Here is a 22,462-nt window from a genome sequence, read left to right on the forward strand (position 1 = left end):
ACTTTGGGTTACATACACTTCAGGTTACAGACTCCGCTAACCCGGAAATAGTACCTCGGGTTAAGAACTTTGCTTCAGGATGAGAACAGAAATCGCGCGGTGGCAGCAGGAGGCCCCATTAGCTAAAGTGGTGCTTCAGGTTAAGAACAGTTTCAGGTTAAGAACGGACCTCCGGAATGAATTAAGTACGTAACCAGAGGTACCACTGTAATAGCTTAATTGCATCCACATGGGGTTTCCTTGAACTCTTTTCATCAATAAGTAATCCTAGGTATTTAAATCTATGTACTTGCTCGAGTGTATGACCATCTAATGTCCACTTGGACTCGGTAACCCTCTTACCGAATAGGGCAACCTTAGTTTTGGCATATTTAACTTTTAGGTGTTCTTTTTTACAGTTGGCCAAATTTGACCAGCATCCTTCTGAGTCCAGTTTTGTTGAAAGAGAGCAGGACTAGGTAATCAGCATAAAGCAAAATGGACACTTCACTGGTTTTACTGTACAGAACTAAAGTCAATGAGAGAAAATGTTTTTCTGATATGGGTTTGTTGACCATGCTCACAGTAGTTCTATCTTGCATTCACTTCAATTTTCTAATTCTCCTTCTCAGTCCAAGCCTTTAAATATGAACATAATTATGTGCCCACATCAACACTTGTCACAGTTTCACAGGGCCAGATATAATCTTTGAGCAGGATTCAACTAATGAGTCCTGTCGGGCAGAACCCACGCGCAAGGACTCCTGCTTGCTCAACAGGGCTTTCCCCGCCTCTCCTCCCCCATGTGCTTCCCAAAATCAACTCTAGGAGTGTTGGGAGAACCGCCAGAATGACACACATGGAGAGGGGGTGGGAGATTGTTCTGACAGGCAAGCCAAAACATTTGCCCTGGCAGAAGGGTCACCTTAGTGTGGCAATGGGTTCCTCCTTTTGCATGCTTCTCATCATACATACAAAATGGCACAGTATAATTTTTAAACATGAATTGTGAAAATGATGTATATACCTATACATCTTTCTTTGACTGGGGGAAAAATGGAGTTGGAGACTGGGGTCATTATGACTTGAGAAGAGACGGTAAGATTTCAGGATCGTGGGGCTGCCATGTTCTGAACTTATGCTAGTAGACAAATATTGCAGTTGCCTGGAATTCCTGTGCAGTTGTACAAGCCTGCCAATTAAAAAAAAATCATATAATGAAGAAGGGACAATAGTTACAAAAAGAGCAACTGTGTAGGAGGAGCAGGGTCATGTGGGCTGGTCCTTTTCTCGATTCCGTGTGTGTGTGTGTGTGTGTGTGTGTGTGTGCGCTGGAGCGGGTGCTGCTGCCATGTGTGGGGATGTTGGGGATGGGATGGCCCATGCGCCCTTGTCTCCTTACCAGCAGGAATGCCTGCATAGTGCTGTTGAGCGACCTGAATCTCACAAAAAGCTAGTACTTCTTGGTAAGGTGCATGGTTTCGTACAAAAAAAAAGTGGAGCACAAATAGTGGCAAATCACAGGGTGCTGCGGTGATTCTGTCCCTCCTTGTGTCTGTTATCAGGAGCAGATTATCATCTTCTGATGCGGAGGCCTATGCAGGCTGACCACAGAATCATAGAATTGCTGCAATTAGTTTGAGGGAGAAAGAGGAATGGTGACAAGACTCCACAGCAGAATCTTCTTTGTTCCTATATCAGCTGCAGTTGTACTTACTGTGAAAGAAATCATAAAACTTCATATTTCGGGATTTAACTGGTGACTTTTAGTATGTATATGAGCTCTGTTCAGCTCTCAGTATCACCTTTATTGAGGACCAGGCATTTTACTCTGAACGGATTAAGGGGATTTTTTTTTTAACTGCTGTTATCCAGTCATTATATTATTGGCTCTTGTGTTGCTGTTTAAATGGAAAAAATATCAATTGGCTTAAAACATTCTGAGTAGGATTAAACATAGTTGTTGGGAGAAAGCAAAGGCAAAAAATAAATAAATGTGGAGGTGTTCTCTGACAAGTGCTTTAGTTATGTAAGAACACCTATATACAGTAGAGCTCTGGCATATTTTTCAGATGTTATGACTATGCACACACAAGTATCGACCTGTGAAATCTCAGTAGATTTCCCCTGCTCACTATATTTTGCCCATTTTCATGTGCATGCGTCCATTCACTTCTGTTGTATTTGTACACATATCTCGCAGTTATGGAGAAAGTGCTATGCGTGCCACAGATCTTCCCATAAGGAAGAATGTTTTTTTTAAAAAAAAATCACCAGGCACCTCCATTCATGCTTTCTTCTGAACATATACAGGTTAGGGGATCTCCTCAAAACCCTCCCAGGTGCATTCATTGTCCATGAGTTTGACATCTCAAAAGTACTAGAGCTGTACTATATTGAGGCAGTGAGGAGGTGGAACTCAGCTTGGAGCTGCCTATTTATTATATTTTGTAAGGGCTCCCTTGGGTAATTAGCCCTTCATCCCTCTCCTGTTATATATTTTGTTGACCTCCGGGGATGTCTGAATATCACTAACCTTTGCAGAACCCTCCGCAGCAGAATGTAGCTTAGGATTCTCCAATTTAAAGCGAATGTTTGTTCTATCAGATAACAAATAGTGTGTATTAACACAAACTCCAGCATCCTGTAAAATGTTCAGAGTAAGCACCTGGAAATTTCTGGCTTTAGAATAGATTCAGGCCAACCAAGTCAGGAGGTCACAATTCTTTTGTATAAAATGTAGTATGAATGTAAGACAAGTGGATATAAACCCAAATCCAAGCTCCACAAAATATACAGTAGAACCTCATGTTACGTACTGTCCTCCTTGCAAACGCTTTGGGTTACGAGCTCCGCTAACCCAGAAGTAGACGCTCCCGGTTGCAAACTTTTCCCCAGGATGCAAGCAGAAGCCACGCAGCAGCAGCAGTGAGAGCCACCATTAGCGAAAGCGCGCCTCATGTTATGAGCGGTTTCAGCTTAAGAACCGACCTCTGGAGCGAATTAAGTTCATAACCGGAGGTACCACTGTACTTTAATTCAGCAGGGGAGAATTCCACCCTTCTCTGAAATATTCTTTATTATATGTCCTCAACTGACCAGACCTGAAATGAAACTGAAATTAGGATACGATACAGGTGGTTTGCGGGTCCGTATACTTTTCAGTAGTTGAACAAATTCTTTCCTCTTCTCTGTAAGTGTTGGGAGAAATGGATGGTAATAGAGAACTTTCAGCTCTTATACTGATAGGAATAAACTTTGGTTATTCAAACACCTTTTCTATAAGTAAAACCTAATACTTTATTTGGAGCTTGATATTTGGCACATAACCATGATGCAGGCACAGCTGCATGTTATAAACCTTTCTGCTGACATATTTGTGACATAGCTATGTGCAATATGTGTCAAGTTTGTTCTTCTGTGCTCCCAAAACTGGCATAATAACATTGCTGGCAACTACTAAGCACATCAAGTTAATTCAGAGATACCTGGCCATGTGGTAATTGAAATGGCTTTAGTATCTTGCTAAACAAAACATACACTGGTTACTATTTCCTTTGATATCAGGTCTCCCATGGTATGGTACATTAGTATTATTATTTGTATACAGTATTATCTGTACATTCGTATGTGGTGCCATTGCCTCCACTTGGTGAGTTTTTGGGACAAAGACTTCAACCACCTGACACTAAATACTGTCTTCTGGAACCATCCTTGGAAATAAGTCCAGCACCACTGTAGGAACATGACCAATCTCCCACAGGAGGACACTATGGTCAATGATATCAACAGCTGATGAGAGAACTAAGAGTAACAGGGCTGTACTTCTCCTGGGCCTCCCCTGATAAAGGCCGTTCATCAGGGCAACCAAGACCAATTCAGTCCCAAACCTAAGTTTGAACCCAGATTGGGATGGGTCTAGATCAGGGTGGCCCAACCTCTAAGTGGGCCGCAATAATACTTTGCCACGGGAACTCATGGGCTGCACACTGCTTTGTTGTGCAGCGGGAGGGAGGCAAAAATTTGACACCTTCCCCAGTCCTCACGCTTACAAAGCTGGTTAGTGGGGTGCTGGGCTTTGGGAAGGAGGTGCAAGGCTCTGGCAGGGTCCTAAAGTGATCCTGTGTCCTTCCCAAAACTGGGAATGTGCTAAATAGGCTTTGGGAAGGAAGGACTGTAGGACCCTGTCAGAGCCCTCATGCCTCATTCCCAAAGCCCAACACCTTGCTTACCCCTGCTTTGCAAAGGCAGCATGAGGGCTGAGGGGGCATCAGATGTTGCCAAGGCCATTAAAAAAGGCCTCAAAAGCCACACGCATTGGACCATCTTGGAGACAAATCAGTTTCCTCCAGGAATGCCTGCCTCTGTGGCACCATGACCGTCCCAACTACCTTGTCCTCGCTTGTGACCTGGCAGTAGTTGTTAAATACCTATCAAGTTCAGAGCATTTTTTTTCAGGAGTGGTCACACCACAGCTTCATACAAAGACACCATACCCTGGGCACACCCAGTAATGCCCTCCCGCAGCCTCTTAGCTCACCCACAGGGGAGAGAGCTTTATTGTAGGGATACAAGAAAGTATTAACTCTGCTGTTCAGTCTGATATCCCTGTTTGTTGAGGATAAGACTATTAGTGGCTTCAACTCATGATGGTTGTACAACCTCCAGCATCCAAGGTTGTATGCCTCTGAACACCAATTGCTGGGTACCATGAATTGAGGCTGCCCTGCTGATGTGCTTCCCACGGTCAGCTCCAGTGAAAGTAGGATGAAAGTAGGTATTACATCCAATTCATCAGGGCTCATTTTATATTCTTAAAATACATGCATCTCTCTTCACCTGAGGCAGAATAACAATTTATTATGTGAAGTTGTAAGTGAAAACAACTCATGCTTATCATCCTAATAAACTATCTGTCATACAATCTATTTACTTTCTGGAGGTGATTAACACTCCTAGGGAAGTTAATAGCAAAAAAGCTAACAGTGAATTGCAGCTATATTTGGAAGTGGAAGAGCAATCACAGAAAAAAATCATCGTTATTATTCTTCATTGGTGCTTAAGTGCTGTGAAGGTGAGTTTGTTTGTTGCGTTTCAAACGAGGGCATTGTTCGTCTTCTAGTAAGGAACTGATAATCACTCATTCAAGCAAGGTTTTGCGCCAGAGATAAAATAAAATAGCAGTGATTAGTTTTAATTTATATATTGGAGGGGAAATTTGTCTGTAAAACAGAACTAATAGAGTTCTGTTCTCATAGAGAAGCACTCTTTAGTACAGCAGCACTTTTTAGTACAGGATAGTTGTTCTCAGCTTTTTTGCAGAGGGTCAGGACTCATGCATGAACTGCGCTCAGTCTCTTGCCTGAACATGAAACACACTATTTCTGTGTGCTACTTTGACGGTGCTTTAACACTCATCTCTGGGATTTTGACTTGGGGAAATAGCTGCTATAGAGATATGTAAGGATTCAGCAGGGGGTCTTATCCACACTAAGGGTTAGAACGCCACCTGCTCCCCCCCCCAATGGGGGCAGGTAGAACTTTTCTAAAAATAAAGCATTGCCACCAAGACTAAATCCTGAAAATGTAGGGCTTGCAATAAGGGCTTGCAATAAAGAAGGCGGAGCATCTCTTTAGGGATGAGGTCATTGCATATTCAAGATAATTACAGTTTTAATTCTACAGGAAATTACTTGTGTATGACATTAGAAAAACATGCATATGCACTAGCATAGCATGGGCTTCTCTGTGAATGTAGCAACCGACAACAAATAATGTTGCTAGCTAGGATTCTATAAGCGCAGAAATGGAAGGAAGAAGTGGTTCCAACCAAAGAAGAATGGATAAATAATGGACTATGCAGAACTGGCAAAATTAACAGACTCTAATGATGAGTGTTTTATGGAAGAATGGATGCCTTTATTGGACTGTTTAAAGAAATACTATAGTATGATGTACTTGTGAGCAGGATTTGAGCTATGAGTAACAGAAGTAATTTGATTATAATATTGTGGTTATGATTTGATAGATAGAAGATAGGCTGCAACAGAAGGGAAAAACAATAACTCCATGGGAAATGGGGGTGGGATGTCGACAAAAATGACGAAATCATGTTTTGACTGTATATGTTAAAAACGTTGAAACTTAATAAAATAGAATTGGAAATGTTGCTGCTGTGCTACGTGACTCTTTCATTTTCTGTCTTCTCCACAGGGTGAATGTTCCCAGAAGTGCCATGACATCTTTGTTCTGGAGACGGTCTGCGTGGCTTGGTTTTCCTTTGAGTTTGTCTTGCGCTCCATCCAGGCAGAGAGCAAATGCGCCTTCTTGAAGACTCCACTCAACATTATAGACATCTTGGCCATCTTGCCTTTCTACATCTCTTTGATTATAGATACAGCCTCTACCAAAAACACTGACAAACCTGGGGGTAGTGGCGGTGGCAGCGGTGGTGGAAACAAGTACTTGGAGAGAGTGGGCCTTGTCCTCCGCACCTTGCGAGCCCTCCGTATCCTGTATGTCATGCGCTTGGCCAGGCATTCACTGGGGCTGCAGACCCTGGGGCTTACTGTACGCCGTTGCACGCGCGAATTTGGGCTCCTGGTCCTCTTCCTTTGTGTCGCTATGGCACTCTTCTCCCCACTGGTTTACCTGGCAGAGAGTGAAATGGGAGCCAAGCATGAATTCACCAGTGTCCCCAGCAGTTACTGGTGGGCTGTCATATCCATGACAACTGTTGGCTATGGCGACATGGTACCTCGTAGCATTCCCGGCCAGGTGGTCGCCCTGAGCAGCATCTTGAGTGGCATTTTGCTAATGGCTTTCCCTGTCACGTCCATATTCCACACTTTTTCCCGCTCGTACATCGAGCTTAAAGAGCAACAGCAGAGAGCTGCTAGCAGACAGTACCATCATGTGGAAGAAAGCACCAGAACTCTGAATGAGGACAGTTCCCATGAAGGAGATGCCACATGTTCACAAGAGGTTGATGCAGAGGTGGCTCACGCAGAGACTAAACAGGGAACTAAGAGTTGCTGACTCTAGTGAAACTGAAGTATTGTAGGAACTCCATGGGAACGAGGGCGAGTAGATATTTGTCGTATCTGAAACAGCCCCTGAACTGCCCATATCAGGGTACTCAGCCAAACACAGTGTTGGAGAAAGACTGCCATTTTAAGCATTGGCTTAAGTGACCAATCCTGTTTCTTAAAATAATACTGAAGACAATTCATCTGCAACATCCTTAGAACACAAGATACTTTTCAGCACTCAAGAGTGATCTTGAAGGAACAGCAGTTTAAAAGACAGGTTTCCACTGTGCACATAGGGGGGAATAACACTGCAAAAACAGTAGTGTGTATGTTTTTAAATAAGCGCCCCAAATTCAGGGTAAAATACATGTGCCATAGGACTGGGAGCAAGAGATAGATTGCACAATAACATTTTTTTCCTAAAGCCTGTACCACAGGTGGTTTCATGGTTTTGTAAAAAGTCATGGAGTATTGCACAGAAAGGGTTAAAGGTAAATTTGAAAGTATGGGGACAAAGGGCCATTTCTGACAAAAGCTACCCCTAGTTTACCTCTCTGTTTAATTTTTTCTTCAATAGAACGAAAATCAATAACCACAATTCTGGCTGCCTGCTGACAGGTCTGACGTGTGCTTTAGCTCTTTATGCATTATTTAATAAAACATGCAGATTTAGCACAGTAAGCTTTTGCATCCTAGCTTGGATGGCAGACGTATACAGTATGTTCCTTTTTGCTCAGATTTGAATGTATATTGTTTTAAAATGATGCTTTTTACTTCCAATGTTTGGTATCTTATTGCACTTCTCAGGAGGTGGCGCCCATTGGTGCCAAGATTTTCAAAACTGAAGAAAACATATCTAAGAAAGGTCAGTGTCTGGTTGGAGGACATTTAGTTCCCTCCCATCATCCACGAATAACTAAAAGGCAGGGTGCCCCCCCCCCAGTACATAGAGTTTGTGAACATAGGTGAGGAGGTAGGAAAAAGAACAGGGAGATGATACTACATACTGTATAGCCAGGGCAGTTTGTAGTCATCCCCCCTCCCGCCAAGGGTAAGTAGGCATGTCAAAAACTCCCATTTGTGTGTATGAGAGCTGTTTTTCCAATGCCTAATTGCCCCACCAGGATGGGAAGCACCTGGTGGGAGAACGCGAGAAGGATGAGGCAGGAGGGAAGAGAGATTAGGTATGTGGATGTGAATAGAGGGATAGGGCAAGGGATGCAAGAGGGAAAGCCAAGCCCTCCTGTTGCCTGCTCAGCCCTTGGGGAAATAAAGGTTCCCCATCCCCGATGTAATAGGAACAGTAAAGACAAGTGATGCAGTATTATTATTATTTATTAAATTTATTAGTAGCTTTCTTGCCATGGCAACTCAAAGCAACAATTTTAAGCAAAAAATGAACACATGCCTACATTGAATTAATAAAAGAAATCTAAAAAACCTTTCTGATTGATTTTTTTAAAAAAGTAGATAAAAGCTGTAGGTAATTAAAAGCCAAAGGTGTAATGAAAAAGGATTGTTTTTGCCTGGTGCCTAAAGACATGTAATGATGGTCCCAGGTGAGCCTTCCTGGGGAGAGCATTCCACAAGCGAGGAGCCACTACTGAAAAGGGCACACAGTTCTCATGGTGCAGAGGACAGCATATGAAAAAGCTGAACTTTCAATGTTGTGAAGATGCACAGAGAAGAAGCACAAGGCTTTTTGCTTCCTGTATCAGTGATATGCAACAGCTGCTGTTATGATGTAGAACAAAGACTGAAAGAAGTTATGCTCTAGTAGGATTGAGAAATCTCTCTCTCTCTCTCTTTCTCTCTTTCTCTCTTTCTCTCTCTCTCTCTCTCTCTCTCTCTCTCTCTCTCTCTCTCACACACACACACACACACACATACACCCCAACCACAAAAACAACAGAATACTCCTTTCTCACCACAGACTTGGTTACATGTGGAGCATGCAAACAATTTCTTCATGGCTGTCCTACACAGAGTGAGCAGTAGCGACAGGAGTCGGCACTCTGCTATTTTCCTACTACAGTCAAGCAGCAGTTTGGCACACATCTTAGTTGCCATGAGCCTCACCCCATCACCCTACAAAAGCAAGTGCTTCAGATCTGAGCAAAAAAATAAGAGCATCATCAGCCTTGGGGTTTTTTTTTTAAGTTTCTGGTGGAGGAAAGTAGTAACTAGTAAGGCAGATGTTCAGCTTCTCTTCAGATGAGTTAATTTGTGGTCAGCAAGGTTGTGAGAAAAATGACATTCCAGATCATATTCAGGACCATGGAAGTCTATTGATTTCAGGTTTTTTTTACTAACAAAATAGCTACTGTTTTTCAAAATGCTTCTGTCCTTAGTAAATAATAATCATTTTAAACATAGCTTTGAATTAATATTTCCTGTTTCTCATTACCACTTGTTCCAAGATATTTGAAAATAAAATTCTCTTGAAGCACCCCCATCTAATTGTGCTTTCTTCTTTTACTTACAAAAGCCAATCTATATCGTGCATAAACCAAACTCCCAATTTCTTGTCCTGAACCATATATGCTTTTATTTAATGTATAAGACAGTTCTGCATATCCTAAGTACTGTGTGAAAGCCAATCTTTAATGTAGGGAATTCTCTTTGGTGTATGGTTTTATAAACAATATGGTGCTTCTTTTGCCGTTTTGAGATTAGCACAATTTTGGGTCTGTGTTTTTTTTAAACTCCCACTAAACCAGAATGCTAACATAGGCAGAGAGACAAGGCGAGCAGCTCATCCCATGTGGCTGCTGTATTTACACACATCCTGTAGTTGTGAGAAACAGCATCCATAAGGTTGCAACTGTCTGTGAAGGAGGCAACCAGTTTCTGGCCAATTTAGTCCTTGGCACAACCCTTGTCCTGTATATTTTCTTTAAGGGCCACTTCACAATGTTCAAATCTATATGTTAATTCTAAACAAACCAAAGACGTTTAAGCTGGGTTGGGAGGGAATCAGCCAAAAGCCTGTACAAAACATGGAGGGTGTAGGAGGGACAAGAATCAGTGCTGGAGCTGGAACCAGGTATATGTAGCAGAAAGGCAAACACTAGAGGTGCAGACTTCACCCTGTAATAGAAAATCCCACATCTTGTGAAATGCACCTATATGCAGCCTAAGTTGTTCCATGCAATCGGGCTCTACTAAATACCATGGTGTCTATTATAATAAAAGATGAGAGTCTTGCTCCAGCTGGTCTCATCTCCTTGTTCAACAGTAAGGATACCTCCAGACATGATGTTTTCTGTTTGTCTGAATCAGAGTACTAAGTGATCAGCAGCCTACACAGAGTCTGGCAGTATAGGCAAAAGGGAACAGTGTCACTGCACTTGGTGTTAAACTCAATGCTAATAGTAAGTCCTAGCCCCACCCTCCATTTTGGGCACTCCGGTGGCTCATCTGGTCACTGAGGAAGGCCTGTCTGAAGGGTGCCAAAGAAAATGATTGAAGTTTCTATTAGCGCCCCTCAGCCTCTCCTATACAGAGCAAATAGACCCCAATGGGAGCCTTCTCTCAACCCTATTTGATTGCCACGCTGAACAATTTTTTGTGGGAGGGAGAAAGAAGGTGGAAACGGCAATTCCAGCTCCCTTTACCCCTGGCACATGACATCCATGAGATTACCACTAAGAATTCAGCCTCCAACCTTAACATCTTTCCCCATTCCAGTCCTAACTGTTCCTTGTTGCTTTTAATAATTTGCAAACATGAAACCCCTTCTTGAAATTCAGTTAGGCTACAATTAATGTCTCAGATCATTATGTTTTCCTTGCTTTTAGACATTGAGGGAGTAACTTCCCACTTTCCTTTGTTCTGGTAATGTTGGGCATCGTGTTTTCCTGCTTCCACAAGGCTCTCACTGTTGCAGGAATTTAATAAAATACTTATTTTTTGCTGCATAATAGCAGCAGCTGCCGCTTTAATCCACACAGTACTACGCCAAAGGGAGCCTTTGATAATAGCAAGTGGCACAAAACAGCACTGTCTCCATTCCATTCAGTGCTCTTGATAAAAGAAATGTCATTTCCCTGTTTTATATCCAAAAAAATGTTGGCCAAATTAAAAGCTACACACTTGTTTGTTGAATGTAGAGGGAAAATAAACAGCAGGCTACGTCGCTTTTCAAGATGTTGTGCTGAGCCACTTGGCTTCTCAGACTGCAAACTTTTTTGGAGAGCATACCATAGGATGCAGGTTTGGCCCGTACTTCAGACCCTAGGATCAAGTGAATATGCCAGGGGCTATAAAGGGATTCTAGTGTTCTGGGCTGCAAAGAAAGATTAAACAGATTAAACCAGGCTTAGAACTACTGGAGATATGCCCCATGCAGTGTCGCAGAAGCTGTTTGCCTTGTTTTTATTGAGCTGTATTTTCACACATTTGTTCTGAGAAGCTGGTGGAGATTTTGTAAGAAATAAAATTAAAACCTTTTTTGTCTTTTTCTGCAGAAGTGACTGGTGGAAATAATTTGACAACTATTTCTTTTCCATGTGCCCCAGTCTCAAGAAAGTTACTCATAACTAATACTCATTGATTACATCTGGCCCCATTACTTTTTCTGGATCAAAATGGTTATGTACTGTTGAACACAGTTATAAAGTATGGGCTGTATCCAACTAACTTCTATACAGAGTAGAGCGACTGACATTAATTGACCCAAGTTAGCAATGACCATTGATTTCAACGATACTACTCTTAGCAGAAGTTGAATACAACCCTATATTTAATTGTACAAATGTGTAACCCTGTTTACTCCATAAACTTAATTGCAAAACAATTTGCTGCAGCTGATATGCGAGAACTTAAGGAATAAACATAAAACCTGGTAAACCATATCCATCTGATACACTCGCCAAGAGAGTGGATCAGTGCCTAGTATGAGCCTGTGTGAATAATGTATTGGATTTTCAATCTTGGGGGAAAGCCTTGCTCAGCTACGTTCCACTAGATAGCTGAAGCACTAGACAAGACACTCAACTTCATCAGCAAAATGTACACTAAAAAGGGCTATACAAATGATAAAATAATAATTCTGATCTGTTATTTTAGGAAACCAATTTATGGTGTCTGGCGCTCATTCACACCCCATCAATTTGTAGGATGGTGAGACAAACTGATTTCTACTGACATGCTGAACCCCTGCCAAAAGGCACTTCTCTAGCTTACATTTGAAAGGAACAACAACAAATTCTGTGCACAACTGATTGGTTTATTTTTTAAAAATGCAACTGATAAATCAACATTAGTGCCATTGAGATATTCCATACATTCAGCAGAAAGATGGATTTAAGATTTACTTAATCTCTGAACTCTGATGCGATCGTGGTTACACCGATTTCTTTACCTGTAAAAAGAACTGCATTTTTTTTTTTTAAGCCAGTGATTCACTGACCACTGAGGTGCCCTTTAGATAGTCTCCCGGCTATGTGGGATCTGTTTGTATGCAAGCAGTTCACTTGTGACTGGGAAAATGTTTCAATGATCCAACCATGGAGCAAAAGTGATAGGGTCTTTGCTGCAGAACTTGCACTGGGTCATTTAAACATTCTTCCAGGCACATAGAAGCCGATCACAGACTAGCATTCCTACACACCTGGGAGAATGTCTAAAAGACACCTGAGATAGCTGTGGTCCCACTGGAATTGTTGTTAACTGGCTTGCCTGAAAACAGCCCTTGTGCCTTTCCCTAAATACCTTGATATCTGGGATTCAGGGGTTCCCCAGCTCCTGTTTAGATGCCACAGATGAAAGTAGCGTTTTTAGACACAACTCTATTGGCTTTTCTTCTGGCATCGGCAATCCTGGCATGAAGGAAATTGTTTGGATATTGACAACAAATGGTTATCAGTTTAACAGATCTAACTGTGAATCTGTGCACAGCGTCCTGGGAAATATTACCAATTTTACCATCAATAATACTTGTTAAACAAAGAGGCATGGGGGATATGCACAGACTAAGCTAACACACACTAGCCAAGTCTTAAGCCCCTTTTCAAAGAAAAACTGGGCAGGGGGAGAGACTGCCCCATACAAAAATAAAGCACAGCGTTGCAAGTTACTGTTATGAAATCCTGTTGTACAAGTAGAAATACAATCCTCATTACAGCAGCATACAAGGGAAATAGAACTGTGGTGGAAATTTATAATTTAAAAGACAAATGCCCAGAAGTTCTAACACAGCCAGAACATTTGTGAAAAGGAGAGCAATTAAACATTCATATTCTGCCATGCCACATAACATCAGCTAGGTAAGGTCACTTCAGGCATTAGGGAACAAGCATGGTAGCCAATCAATAGCACAAAGTCTGAGGTCAACCACAGCGCTTCACACTAAGCTCTCAATAAAACAGTTTTCCTGAGGTTCTGTTTATATGCCAGCCAGGGAGGAAGAGATCCATACAGCTACTGCAGAGTGGTAGTAGCCTCTCCTCTTTCTTCTTTTAAAAAAGAACAGTCTGATCTCCAGGACAATTTGCTCCTCAGACATGGAGTGTCTAACTGGATAGAAGAGGAAGTCCAGCCAGTTTTGAGGTTGTTCCGTACTCAACAGATGAAGAAATTAGAAGCAAATGTGCAAGTGCAGAAGGCAAATAATTCCTTTCCTTTCCTTTTTTTAAAAAAACCTAATAACAATTATGAAACTTCTCTGCCTTTTCAGTACAGAGAAGATTTGGCACAGCCAAATGTATCAAACGAGGAAGATGCCCAGCTAAAAACAGCTTTCGTAGATCAGACGTGCAGGTGCATCAAGTTCATACATTTTTTGAAAACGTTTTAGTGGAGGAAAGCAACCATTTTAACAGGTCTCTATTGCTGACCCAAAATATCATCCACGTAGCAGTTTCATCTAGCACTGGAGAATATATGTTTCTGGACAACCATGGCTTGTGGAGAGAAGAAAACAGTTCCTGAAGCACAGCATGACTGCATATTCCTTACCGGGTCAAAGCAGGTTCCTCCTGGCAAGCGACCAAAGAGGAGTGGTTTGAAAAGTGGAACAGTTCAAGCTGTGCAGTTGCTGAATTCTAGATCAAGTCTTCAGTAAAGGAAATATGCAAGTCTGAAACTGGCAAACATACTCTAGGTACAGATTTTCCCCAATCTTCATCTACGTTGCATGTGGATAACACAAATTCCCACCTGTATTTCATATACTATCTCAATTACTGGCCATGGAACTTGCAAAAAGGAAGCAATCTTCATGATCTTAAAGGGCTAGAAATACTGTTAGGATTCTTCCTCCTCAATATTTGGCTAATGCAAAGAAGACATTTGGCATTAAATAATACTAAGGAAAGTGTCAAGTTTCAGCTTTCTTTTTGAAAAAGAGGCCTGCTGTGTTATTCATCACTAGGCAATTGCTCTTCTTCCTCCGAGTGGCTCTTGCCTAGCCTGGTCTACCTTTCATTTATTGGAGCAGACCGTACACCCAGGTAGTTTATTTTAGTTTAAGATGCAGTTATATAGACAGTGCTCCCATTGTCAGTGCAGCTTAAGACTGTATGTCGGAAGGCATTTCACTGTGCCCATGCTGGAAAGTCTCAGCTATGTAACACTGCTGGCTTCACCGCCAAACATATATGGGCACAGAGAGTTCAGATTAAGGCCTAGGCTACACATTTGGGTTCTTTCTGGCTTTACCCCTTCCAAACGGCTACTGTCATAAATCCTTCATTGGGTCTTTTGGCATTTTCCCTCAGGTCTCTTATGACTGTAGCCACTTCAGAAAGAAGGCTGAGTTGTATTAGACGCCTTCCTTCCCTTCTTTCTTCACAGCAACAAGTTGAATGCCAATTCATTATTTTTTTCATCTTGGCATAGCATCACCCACTCCACAACCACACCTCACACTTTGATCTATTAATTGGACACACTGGTCCAGCAGTGTGTGCTTAACACATTTACACTGAATAAAATACATTTTCTTTACATCATTCATTTATCCCTTTCTTCCTAGCTGCAGCCTCCGTCACCATTTGGAAAAAACTATTTTAACATTTCTGCCGATAATTGCATTGCCTTCATGAGTCCTAACTGAAATATAACAGACATTCCAAAAGTATGACCCTTATACATTTTATATAAATAGGTAAAAGCTTCAGACAAAATACTCCGATTCTTGTGATTGAATTTTTTTTTTAAATAGCACTGAAAAACATCCAGCCCTTGAGTAGGTACACATACACACACTCACACAAGCACATATATACGAAGCGTGATGAGTGAATAAGACTATATATATATATATATATATATATATATATATATATATAGCACCCTCATGTGAGCCCCAAAAAGAAAAATCCATTCCAATGGATTTGGAACACAAGGAAAGCAAATAATTAAAAACAATGCCAGGCCTGATACCTGGCTAGGTTTCCATGTTTGACGCTTCTATTTGCAGCCCATCAGAAACACAGTATTTACAACTGAAAGTGAAGCTGCAAGGCTGGCTCCAAATATTTTGACTGATAGCTGCCTCCACTTTGTGCTTTAAAGTGCCTTCGTACTGGCTGGGTGTGTTGTGTGTGAAGCTGGCTTTTGTGGGTAGCAGCTGTAGAAGTAAACCTGCAACAGGATGGCCATATCCACAAAGACCTGTAGAAGTCCACAGATGGAGAACTGGAAGGGAGCCTGGTTCACAAGGAAGTACATGGTCTTGAAGGTGTCACCACTGGTCCACATCAGCACCATCTTGACACTTAACAGGGAGAGAAAGGGAAAGCACTCTTAAGAAGAGGAAAAATGGAAAACTGAAACAAAGAATTACAACCGTAGCACAGCGTTGTAACTGTAACTGATTACATATGAGTGACAGTTAGGATAAGCAAAGCACAATCAGCAGCAAACTTTATTATCTTCTGCTATAATGCATGGCAAATCTACCATGAATGTGGAGAGAGCTTTTGTCTACTCTTCTGCAGAGTAGCCAGTCATAAGCCATATAGTTCATACTAAAAATCAAAAGAATGTCACAGTACATAAAATAGAAAAAGCAAAATGTCTCTTTCAAACACACAAACACTTTTATTAATTTTTCAAATGCATAAACAGGTTCCTATATTAGAAGCCATGATATTTAGCTTTTGAAACCAGTTATGACTAACCCAAGGCTATTGAGAATGAGCTGGTTTGGATCCTCATATTTTGGTTTAATGTATGAACTTTTTACCCACACAAGCAGCTCAAATCATAATTAAGCTAGAAAGTATCCAATTAACCACAGTTTCCTGTTTGACCCAAAGCAGATAACTATGGTTACCATTTTCAAAAAAGCCAGACTCTTAACCCAACTTCAAACCACGGTTTTAAAGATTGTGTCTGGTTCCAAAACTGGCAAACACAGTTTCCTAGCTTGGGTGGAATGGAAAACTTTGGTTAAATAGAGCCTTCCTGGTTTAAGTGAGGCTTGTGTGAAGAGAGAAGTCATCTTTCTACTTTTAGCACCAAGATAGTCATAAAGGCTTGCTTTGGATGAGCATAAGATAGAATTTTAACTCGAGCCTTCCAGGTTCACTCCCCCTTCCATTTATTTATATTGGTTTATAGCTTATTCCAACTCACTAGACAATCAGATTATGCACACATACCAAGAAATAAGACAGTGTCTCCAAGTATATAAATAATTAAAAGAAGGAGTACCTTAATCATCACTCATTACTTCATATAAACTACCCTTGTGAGTCCTAAAGCACAATATTATTGAAACTTTTCTTTCTATTCAGGTATAATATTGAAGTTAAGGAAGTCAGAGATAGCTTTTATAATTTAAAAAATAAATTTTCATTAACACACTCTCAGTAGTGAAAGTCAAAACCACTGCCAGTTTTTAAGTGCCTGTAACAGTCTTAATGCATTATAAATGGACATATTTTTAATGGAATTATAAGCAGTGCCCAGTAAAAGCTTTGGAGTTCATTGTTATAATAACCTAAAATATATTATGCAACGTGTATGAAATATAATTGAAAGCGATGAGCACTTCAGATCTTATTTACAAGTAATCAGATGCAACCATGTGTGTGACAAAAAAGGGAAAACGTCCAGCATTTCTCTAACCAGTGAGAGAGAAAATGGAAGCAAAGAGAAAAGTGAAATGAGACAAGTTTATACTCTAGTTGACAGCAGTCCAGAAAAAGAAGGGAAGATCCATGTTAGGGATATGGTTATTTGTTTATGGTTCAATACAAGCCATAAGTAAAATAAAATATGAGATGTGTAGCACAGTCCCCAACGTGGCAACTAAGAAATAAGCTCCACTGCATTCAATGGTATTTAATCTGTATTAAGAGGGCTCAGGATTACAGCCTAAACACAAGTCAACTTGTGTTTTGAAGAGAGCAAAGCTTTCACAGCTGTGCATACACTTCATACAAACCCAGTTCTAGAGATCACAAAATAAGCTTATGCAAGAGATAAATTAATGCTTTAAAATGATCAATTCTGAAGGAAGGGTCTTCATGCTACGAAAGTTGCAATCCTCTCACATGCTACTTAAGATGCCCTGAGTTCTCAGTTTCCTGGGGATGGTGCCTGAAAACCCAGAAGCAAAACAGGAAGGACTTCATAGAAGAAGAGGCAACTTATCATAGGATCCGGAGCTACTGGTGGTGACTGTTGCAAATGTAACTGCAGTCCGTTCTGCTCATGCTAGGACTAGCAGAAAACAAGCTACATGCTCACAAACCACATGGGGCATACACTGGGAAACTGTTGAAAGCCCTGGATGCAGATACAGCTCTCTTGCATGAATCGATACCAAGGACAGCAATCAAAAGTGCAGCAGGGGGTTGCTTTCTGCCTTAAGGAAGACTGTCATTGTACTTGCACAGAGCATTTCTCAACATTTTAGTAACCCATAAGCTCCAACATTAAACCCTATGTATGCTTTGATGTTCTCATTAAAGTATTGAGACAACAGTGTTTATGGTAGCCTTTGATGCTGTATTGTGTGCAGTCTAAGAACAGGAATGATTCTATACAGTGTTTCAGTAATATTCACTATGCATCTTCAATCCCAACCCATGGGAAGCGCTGTGGAGGCAAGACAAAACTTAGAAATGGATACATGGACATCCTAAACTTCTTTTTAACCCTGAACAATAATAAACCTAGGCAATTTATAACATACACACACACACCCCGTCTTATTTGACTGTGCTTTTTAAATGCTGCTTTAAAAAATATTGTGCACCCAACCCCACAGCCCTGAGTTTTTGCACATAAATACAAAAGAAAAACATTTTCTGATGTTTTAGTTAATGCCACATATTTTTTCAGTATGCTGCAGTCATTCTTACTCATTTATCAATGCTTTGTATTTCAAGCCCACTTAAGAGGGAAGAAAAGATAAAGCAGCGCAGTTACAACCCCCTCCAGTTTAGTAAAAGTGTGTTTGGCCAGAGGGCCAGGGAGAAAAAAAGGGAAAGTTGCCCCCACTCCATGCCCACTCAGGAACTCATCTGGTACAATTAGTGACACTGGAAATTTCTGCTTCATGTGTGCCCCCATTTATGATATTATTGTCTCTTCACTGCACAAACTCAGCTTCCCAGATGAATAAGGGAATGACTTTTTTTTTTTTGCATATATCTAAGAAAACCAGGCTAGCTTTGCAGACACACCACTTTTTCCTATTCAGTCATTTCAGAATTTCATATGGGAGAAAGAGACTTTTGTAAGCTGAATAAAGCATTGCCTTCTGTGAAGTCCAACAGCCGCTCAGAATTCTTTTTTTCTTTTTTTTAGGATGGGGTGGGGGGAGAAAGAAACCCCAGATAGGCAGGAAGCTAGAAGTAGCACACAATCTGCCTGGAAGCAAGAAAGAAGCCAAGTGCATGGACAGATAAGGAGGATTTCATTTCACAAAGGTTATTTTCCCCATTTTGAGCGGCTGTTCTATGGAACAATTTTCCTCTCCATTAGTAGAAGGGGAAAGAGATATGCAACAATGCAATCATTTAATGAAAGATACAAGAAGGCATTTTAACAAGCTGGGAATAAGCTAAGGAGACTTTGAAATCCCGCCGACTTCAAAATAAAAGGTCCAGAATGTGTAGAACTCGAATTCTATTTACCAAGTGTCTAGCAACCATGTAATGTGCCGATCCATGTATATCAAACATGTAACAAGACTGTGTTAACGGTAAAATTCCAACAGGGGAGAATTTAGTCTGACCCAAATGCTGCTTTTACTAACACTAACATTTCCATATTGGACTATAAAATACAATACAGACCCAGGATTCTGAAGCTTCAAACCAACAGCCACAAACAAACAAACAAACAAACAAGAAAACTGGTTGCAGAATTTGGCAATCTCAGAAGTGTAAGATTTAAGACAGAAAATGAATGCTTCCACTATAGTACTGCATGGTCAACTCCAGGACAATCCCCAGCTCCTGGAGTTGCCACCAAGTTCAACTGGTCAATGGCCCTACAAAACCAACATTCACACTATACAGCTCTGCAAAAGGCAAGTCCTGCTGCAGCCTCCAAATTTCCCGAAAAACAGAAAACAAGCAGTATATGCCAGAACCCACAAAGCTAATACAGTGGTACCTCAGGTTAAGAACTTGATTCGTTCTGGAGGTCCGTTCTTAACCTGAAACTGTTCTTAACCTGAAGCACCACTTTAGCTAATGAGGCCTCCCGCTGCCACTGCTGTGCAATTTCTGTTCTCATCCTGAAGCAAAGCTCTTAACCCGAGGTACTATTTCTGGGTTAGCGGAGTCTGCAACCTGAAGCGTCTGTAACCTGAGGTACCACTGTACATTTACAGCTTCAACTTCGTTAGTGTGTATTGATCACAGGAGGCTCTCCTCGCAGAATTTAGTTTTTCCAACTGCAGAATTAAACACACTTTGTTGCAGATCTCCAGTGGGCTGCTCTTCTAAGTTACTGTGATTTGTCACTAAAGGACCCATCAGTTAGGGAAATGTTAACGGCTCCATGGCTGTCAGGAAAACAAAGCAGCAGGGCCAGGCGGGGATCAAGCATGTGGTGAACTGAGCCGCAACATGGCTGGTTAACTAGCAAGAGGTGCAAGAGTAACATCGGGTCTTGCAACAACACATATGCCAGAGGGAGCGAAGGAAGCAGGAGCTGCTCTGAAAGAGATGTTATTGCCAGAGGCTCAAGCAACAAAAATAGCACTTCCCAGCGATGTAATGCACTCCAATGGTATCCAGTGACAACACACCTCCCCAGTACAAGTGCTTTTCTTATAGCTGAGCTCTTCAAAATTACTACTTTAAAGAACGGTATGCAAATGCAACAATCCAGTTATGCAATGCATAAAACTGCATTTACCACACACCGGCCTTTTTTCAGCAGTACAGGCATGTAATTTAAAATATGACAGAATTGATATTTATGCGACTGCAATTTATTCTCAGAAAAAAACACCCAGCAACCCCCTCTCACTTTCTTAGTCAAGATACTACTTTTTGTGCACTGGCAAGGAGCACCCTGCTATCCATGGGAAAGATACATTTTATTTTATATTTTGCATACCACGTGCCACATTAAAAGTAAAAACTTCAGTCAGTCAGATTTCTACTGTATGTAGCAAGTGGCCATTACAAAATTAGCGTACACAAAAACAAGACAGTCCAAGAGAAAGTTAAACATAGAAAATATTCAGAAATGCAAAAAGTCAAACATTAAACATTATTATAAAGTTCTGCAAGTCATCTAATACTTTTTTTAAAAATCTCCTTTGACAGCACTGCTTTGGGTCAAACCTAGTATGATTGATATTTACACCTGCAATGTTTAAAAAAGCATGCTCAAACCTAGTCATCTCCAGCTTTTTCTAGACCTAAGCAAGACATCATGGATTCAGGGTTCATATTGAAATATTTAAGAAAAGGTTATCCTATAAGCTACCCCAGGCAATGCAGTCCATTGCCCTGCTACTCTTTCCTTGAGATTTTAATGTATATTTCCCTACATTCCACTTTGCACACTGTCAGGTTAGCACTTAACCTGAAACTTGGGAAGCACTTATGAAACAATCTCTGAATACAGAATTAACCCATTTTTTAGCTTCAAGCATTGAAGAGCCAGTTATGCAGACTGCCCAAATCGGACCACAGTGAAGGTCTTCTGTAATGTGGACTGCCAAGAAGGTGCATGTATATTCATTGCTCTGGAAAAGCATCAAGTGTCTTTCAAAAATAGATGAAGATGTGTCCTAAACCATTTCTATTTAATCCCTTGTCTGTGTCTTTCTACTAACGAGAATGGGAAACCATTGTAGCTTCTCTCCTTTGCAGTGGCCTCTAAGTGTTCGGGTTCTGATCCTGAGCCAAAGCAGAAGTAGAAGCTGGAACCCCAGAAGACAGGGCTGGCTAAACTCTGAAACATTAAGATAGCAGCTGGATTTCAGGGCAATCCAGAAACACAAATTATTAAGGAGAAACAGAGGTCAATCACAATGAAGCAGTTCCAAAGTGGGTGCCATCAGATAGCATGGTTTAGAGGTAAAGCAGAAATCAAAGAAAGAAGTGGGCACGTTTCCAAGAGCAAAGTACAGTGGTACCTCGGGTTACAGATGCTTCAGGTTACAGACTCTGCTAACCCAGACATAGTACCTTGGGTTAAGAACTTTGCTTCAGGTTGAGAACAGAAATCACACAGCGGCAGTGGGAGGCCCCATTAGCTAAAGTGGTACCTCAGGTTAAGAACAGTTTCAGGTTAAGAACGGACCTCCAGAACAAATTAAGTTCTTAACCCGAGGTACCACTGTATTAGCAAAGGTCCAAGGCCCAGGGTCAATGAGGGTAGCAGGAAGTAGGAACAGGAAGTTGGGTGCACAGAGCCAACGACCAGCAACTGACAGTCTTCATTGGGGAGTTATGTAGACTGGTCACCCAGTCCCCACCGACATCTGTTAGCCCAGCCTTCAAGGTTGTCTGCTTCTAAGTAGATCCTTTTCTCTTGAGATGTCTAGTTCTTTTGGACTTGAGCTGTACACTCAGTTGAACAGTGGATGTCAGTGCCTGCATCTTCTGATGCCAGTATTCAACAGCCGAAAGAGCAGCAGCAGGTCAATTGGGAACGTCTTTCATGGGTCTTTCTGGGTCCTCTACTGTTGATGGGCCTGGCGACCCTTCTCCAGAGATGTTGGGGGTGTCTGGGGTAGCACTGGAGTCAGGAGATACCATAAGGTCTTCAGTCTTCATGTCACTGGGGTTTTCATCTGAGGGGTCATCCTGGCTTAGGCCTGGATGACACTTAGCCAAATGAAAACTAGCACAGGGCATGGTTTATTGTTGAGGACACATTCTATGTTAGATGGAAGAAAACCTCTTTTACTGGAGACCATGTGAAACTCCCTATGGATTACCAATTCAGACATTTCCACAGTCTTTCCCCCCCCCCAAGGCATAGAGGCCATCTTGTAACGTATGATGACTATATTCAGG

The 22,462-nt window shown here is 41.4% G+C and overlaps 2 protein-coding genes across 8 annotated transcripts in view; one reads left to right on the top strand and one right to left on the bottom strand.

The window, feature by feature from the left end:
- The window catches only part of KCNG2 (potassium voltage-gated channel modifier subfamily G member 2), a 48,597-nt gene extending 39,138 nt beyond the window's left edge, over positions 1–9,459 (top strand). For all 5 annotated transcript variants that reach the window (XM_081014219.1, XM_081014218.1, XM_081014217.1 and 2 more), the window contains one exon: positions 6,193–9,459. In XM_081014219.1, the coding sequence (XP_080870345.1) occupies positions 6,193–7,017 (825 nt within the window). In that variant the 3' untranslated portion in view covers positions 7,018–9,459. The remainder of the gene's footprint in view (positions 1–6,192) is intronic.
- A 2,760-nt stretch (positions 9,460–12,219) lies between these two features.
- SLC66A2 (solute carrier family 66 member 2) overlaps positions 12,220–22,462 on the bottom strand; it is a 59,466-nt gene continuing 49,223 nt past the window's right edge. For 2 of the 3 annotated variants that reach the window (XM_081014295.1, XM_081014294.1), the window contains one exon: positions 12,220–15,732. In XM_081014295.1, coding sequence (XP_080870421.1) covers positions 15,525–15,732 — 208 coding nt within the window. In that variant the 3' untranslated portion in view covers positions 12,220–15,524. The remainder of the gene's footprint in view (positions 15,733–22,462) is intronic. The other variant, XM_081014296.1, reaches the window with a different exon arrangement.

The sequence above is a fragment of the Podarcis pityusensis genome (assembly GCF_964106645.2).
Source record: "Podarcis pityusensis genome assembly, chromosome: 7".
Lineage (NCBI taxonomy): Eukaryota > Metazoa > Chordata > Lepidosauria > Squamata > Lacertidae > Podarcis > Podarcis pityusensis.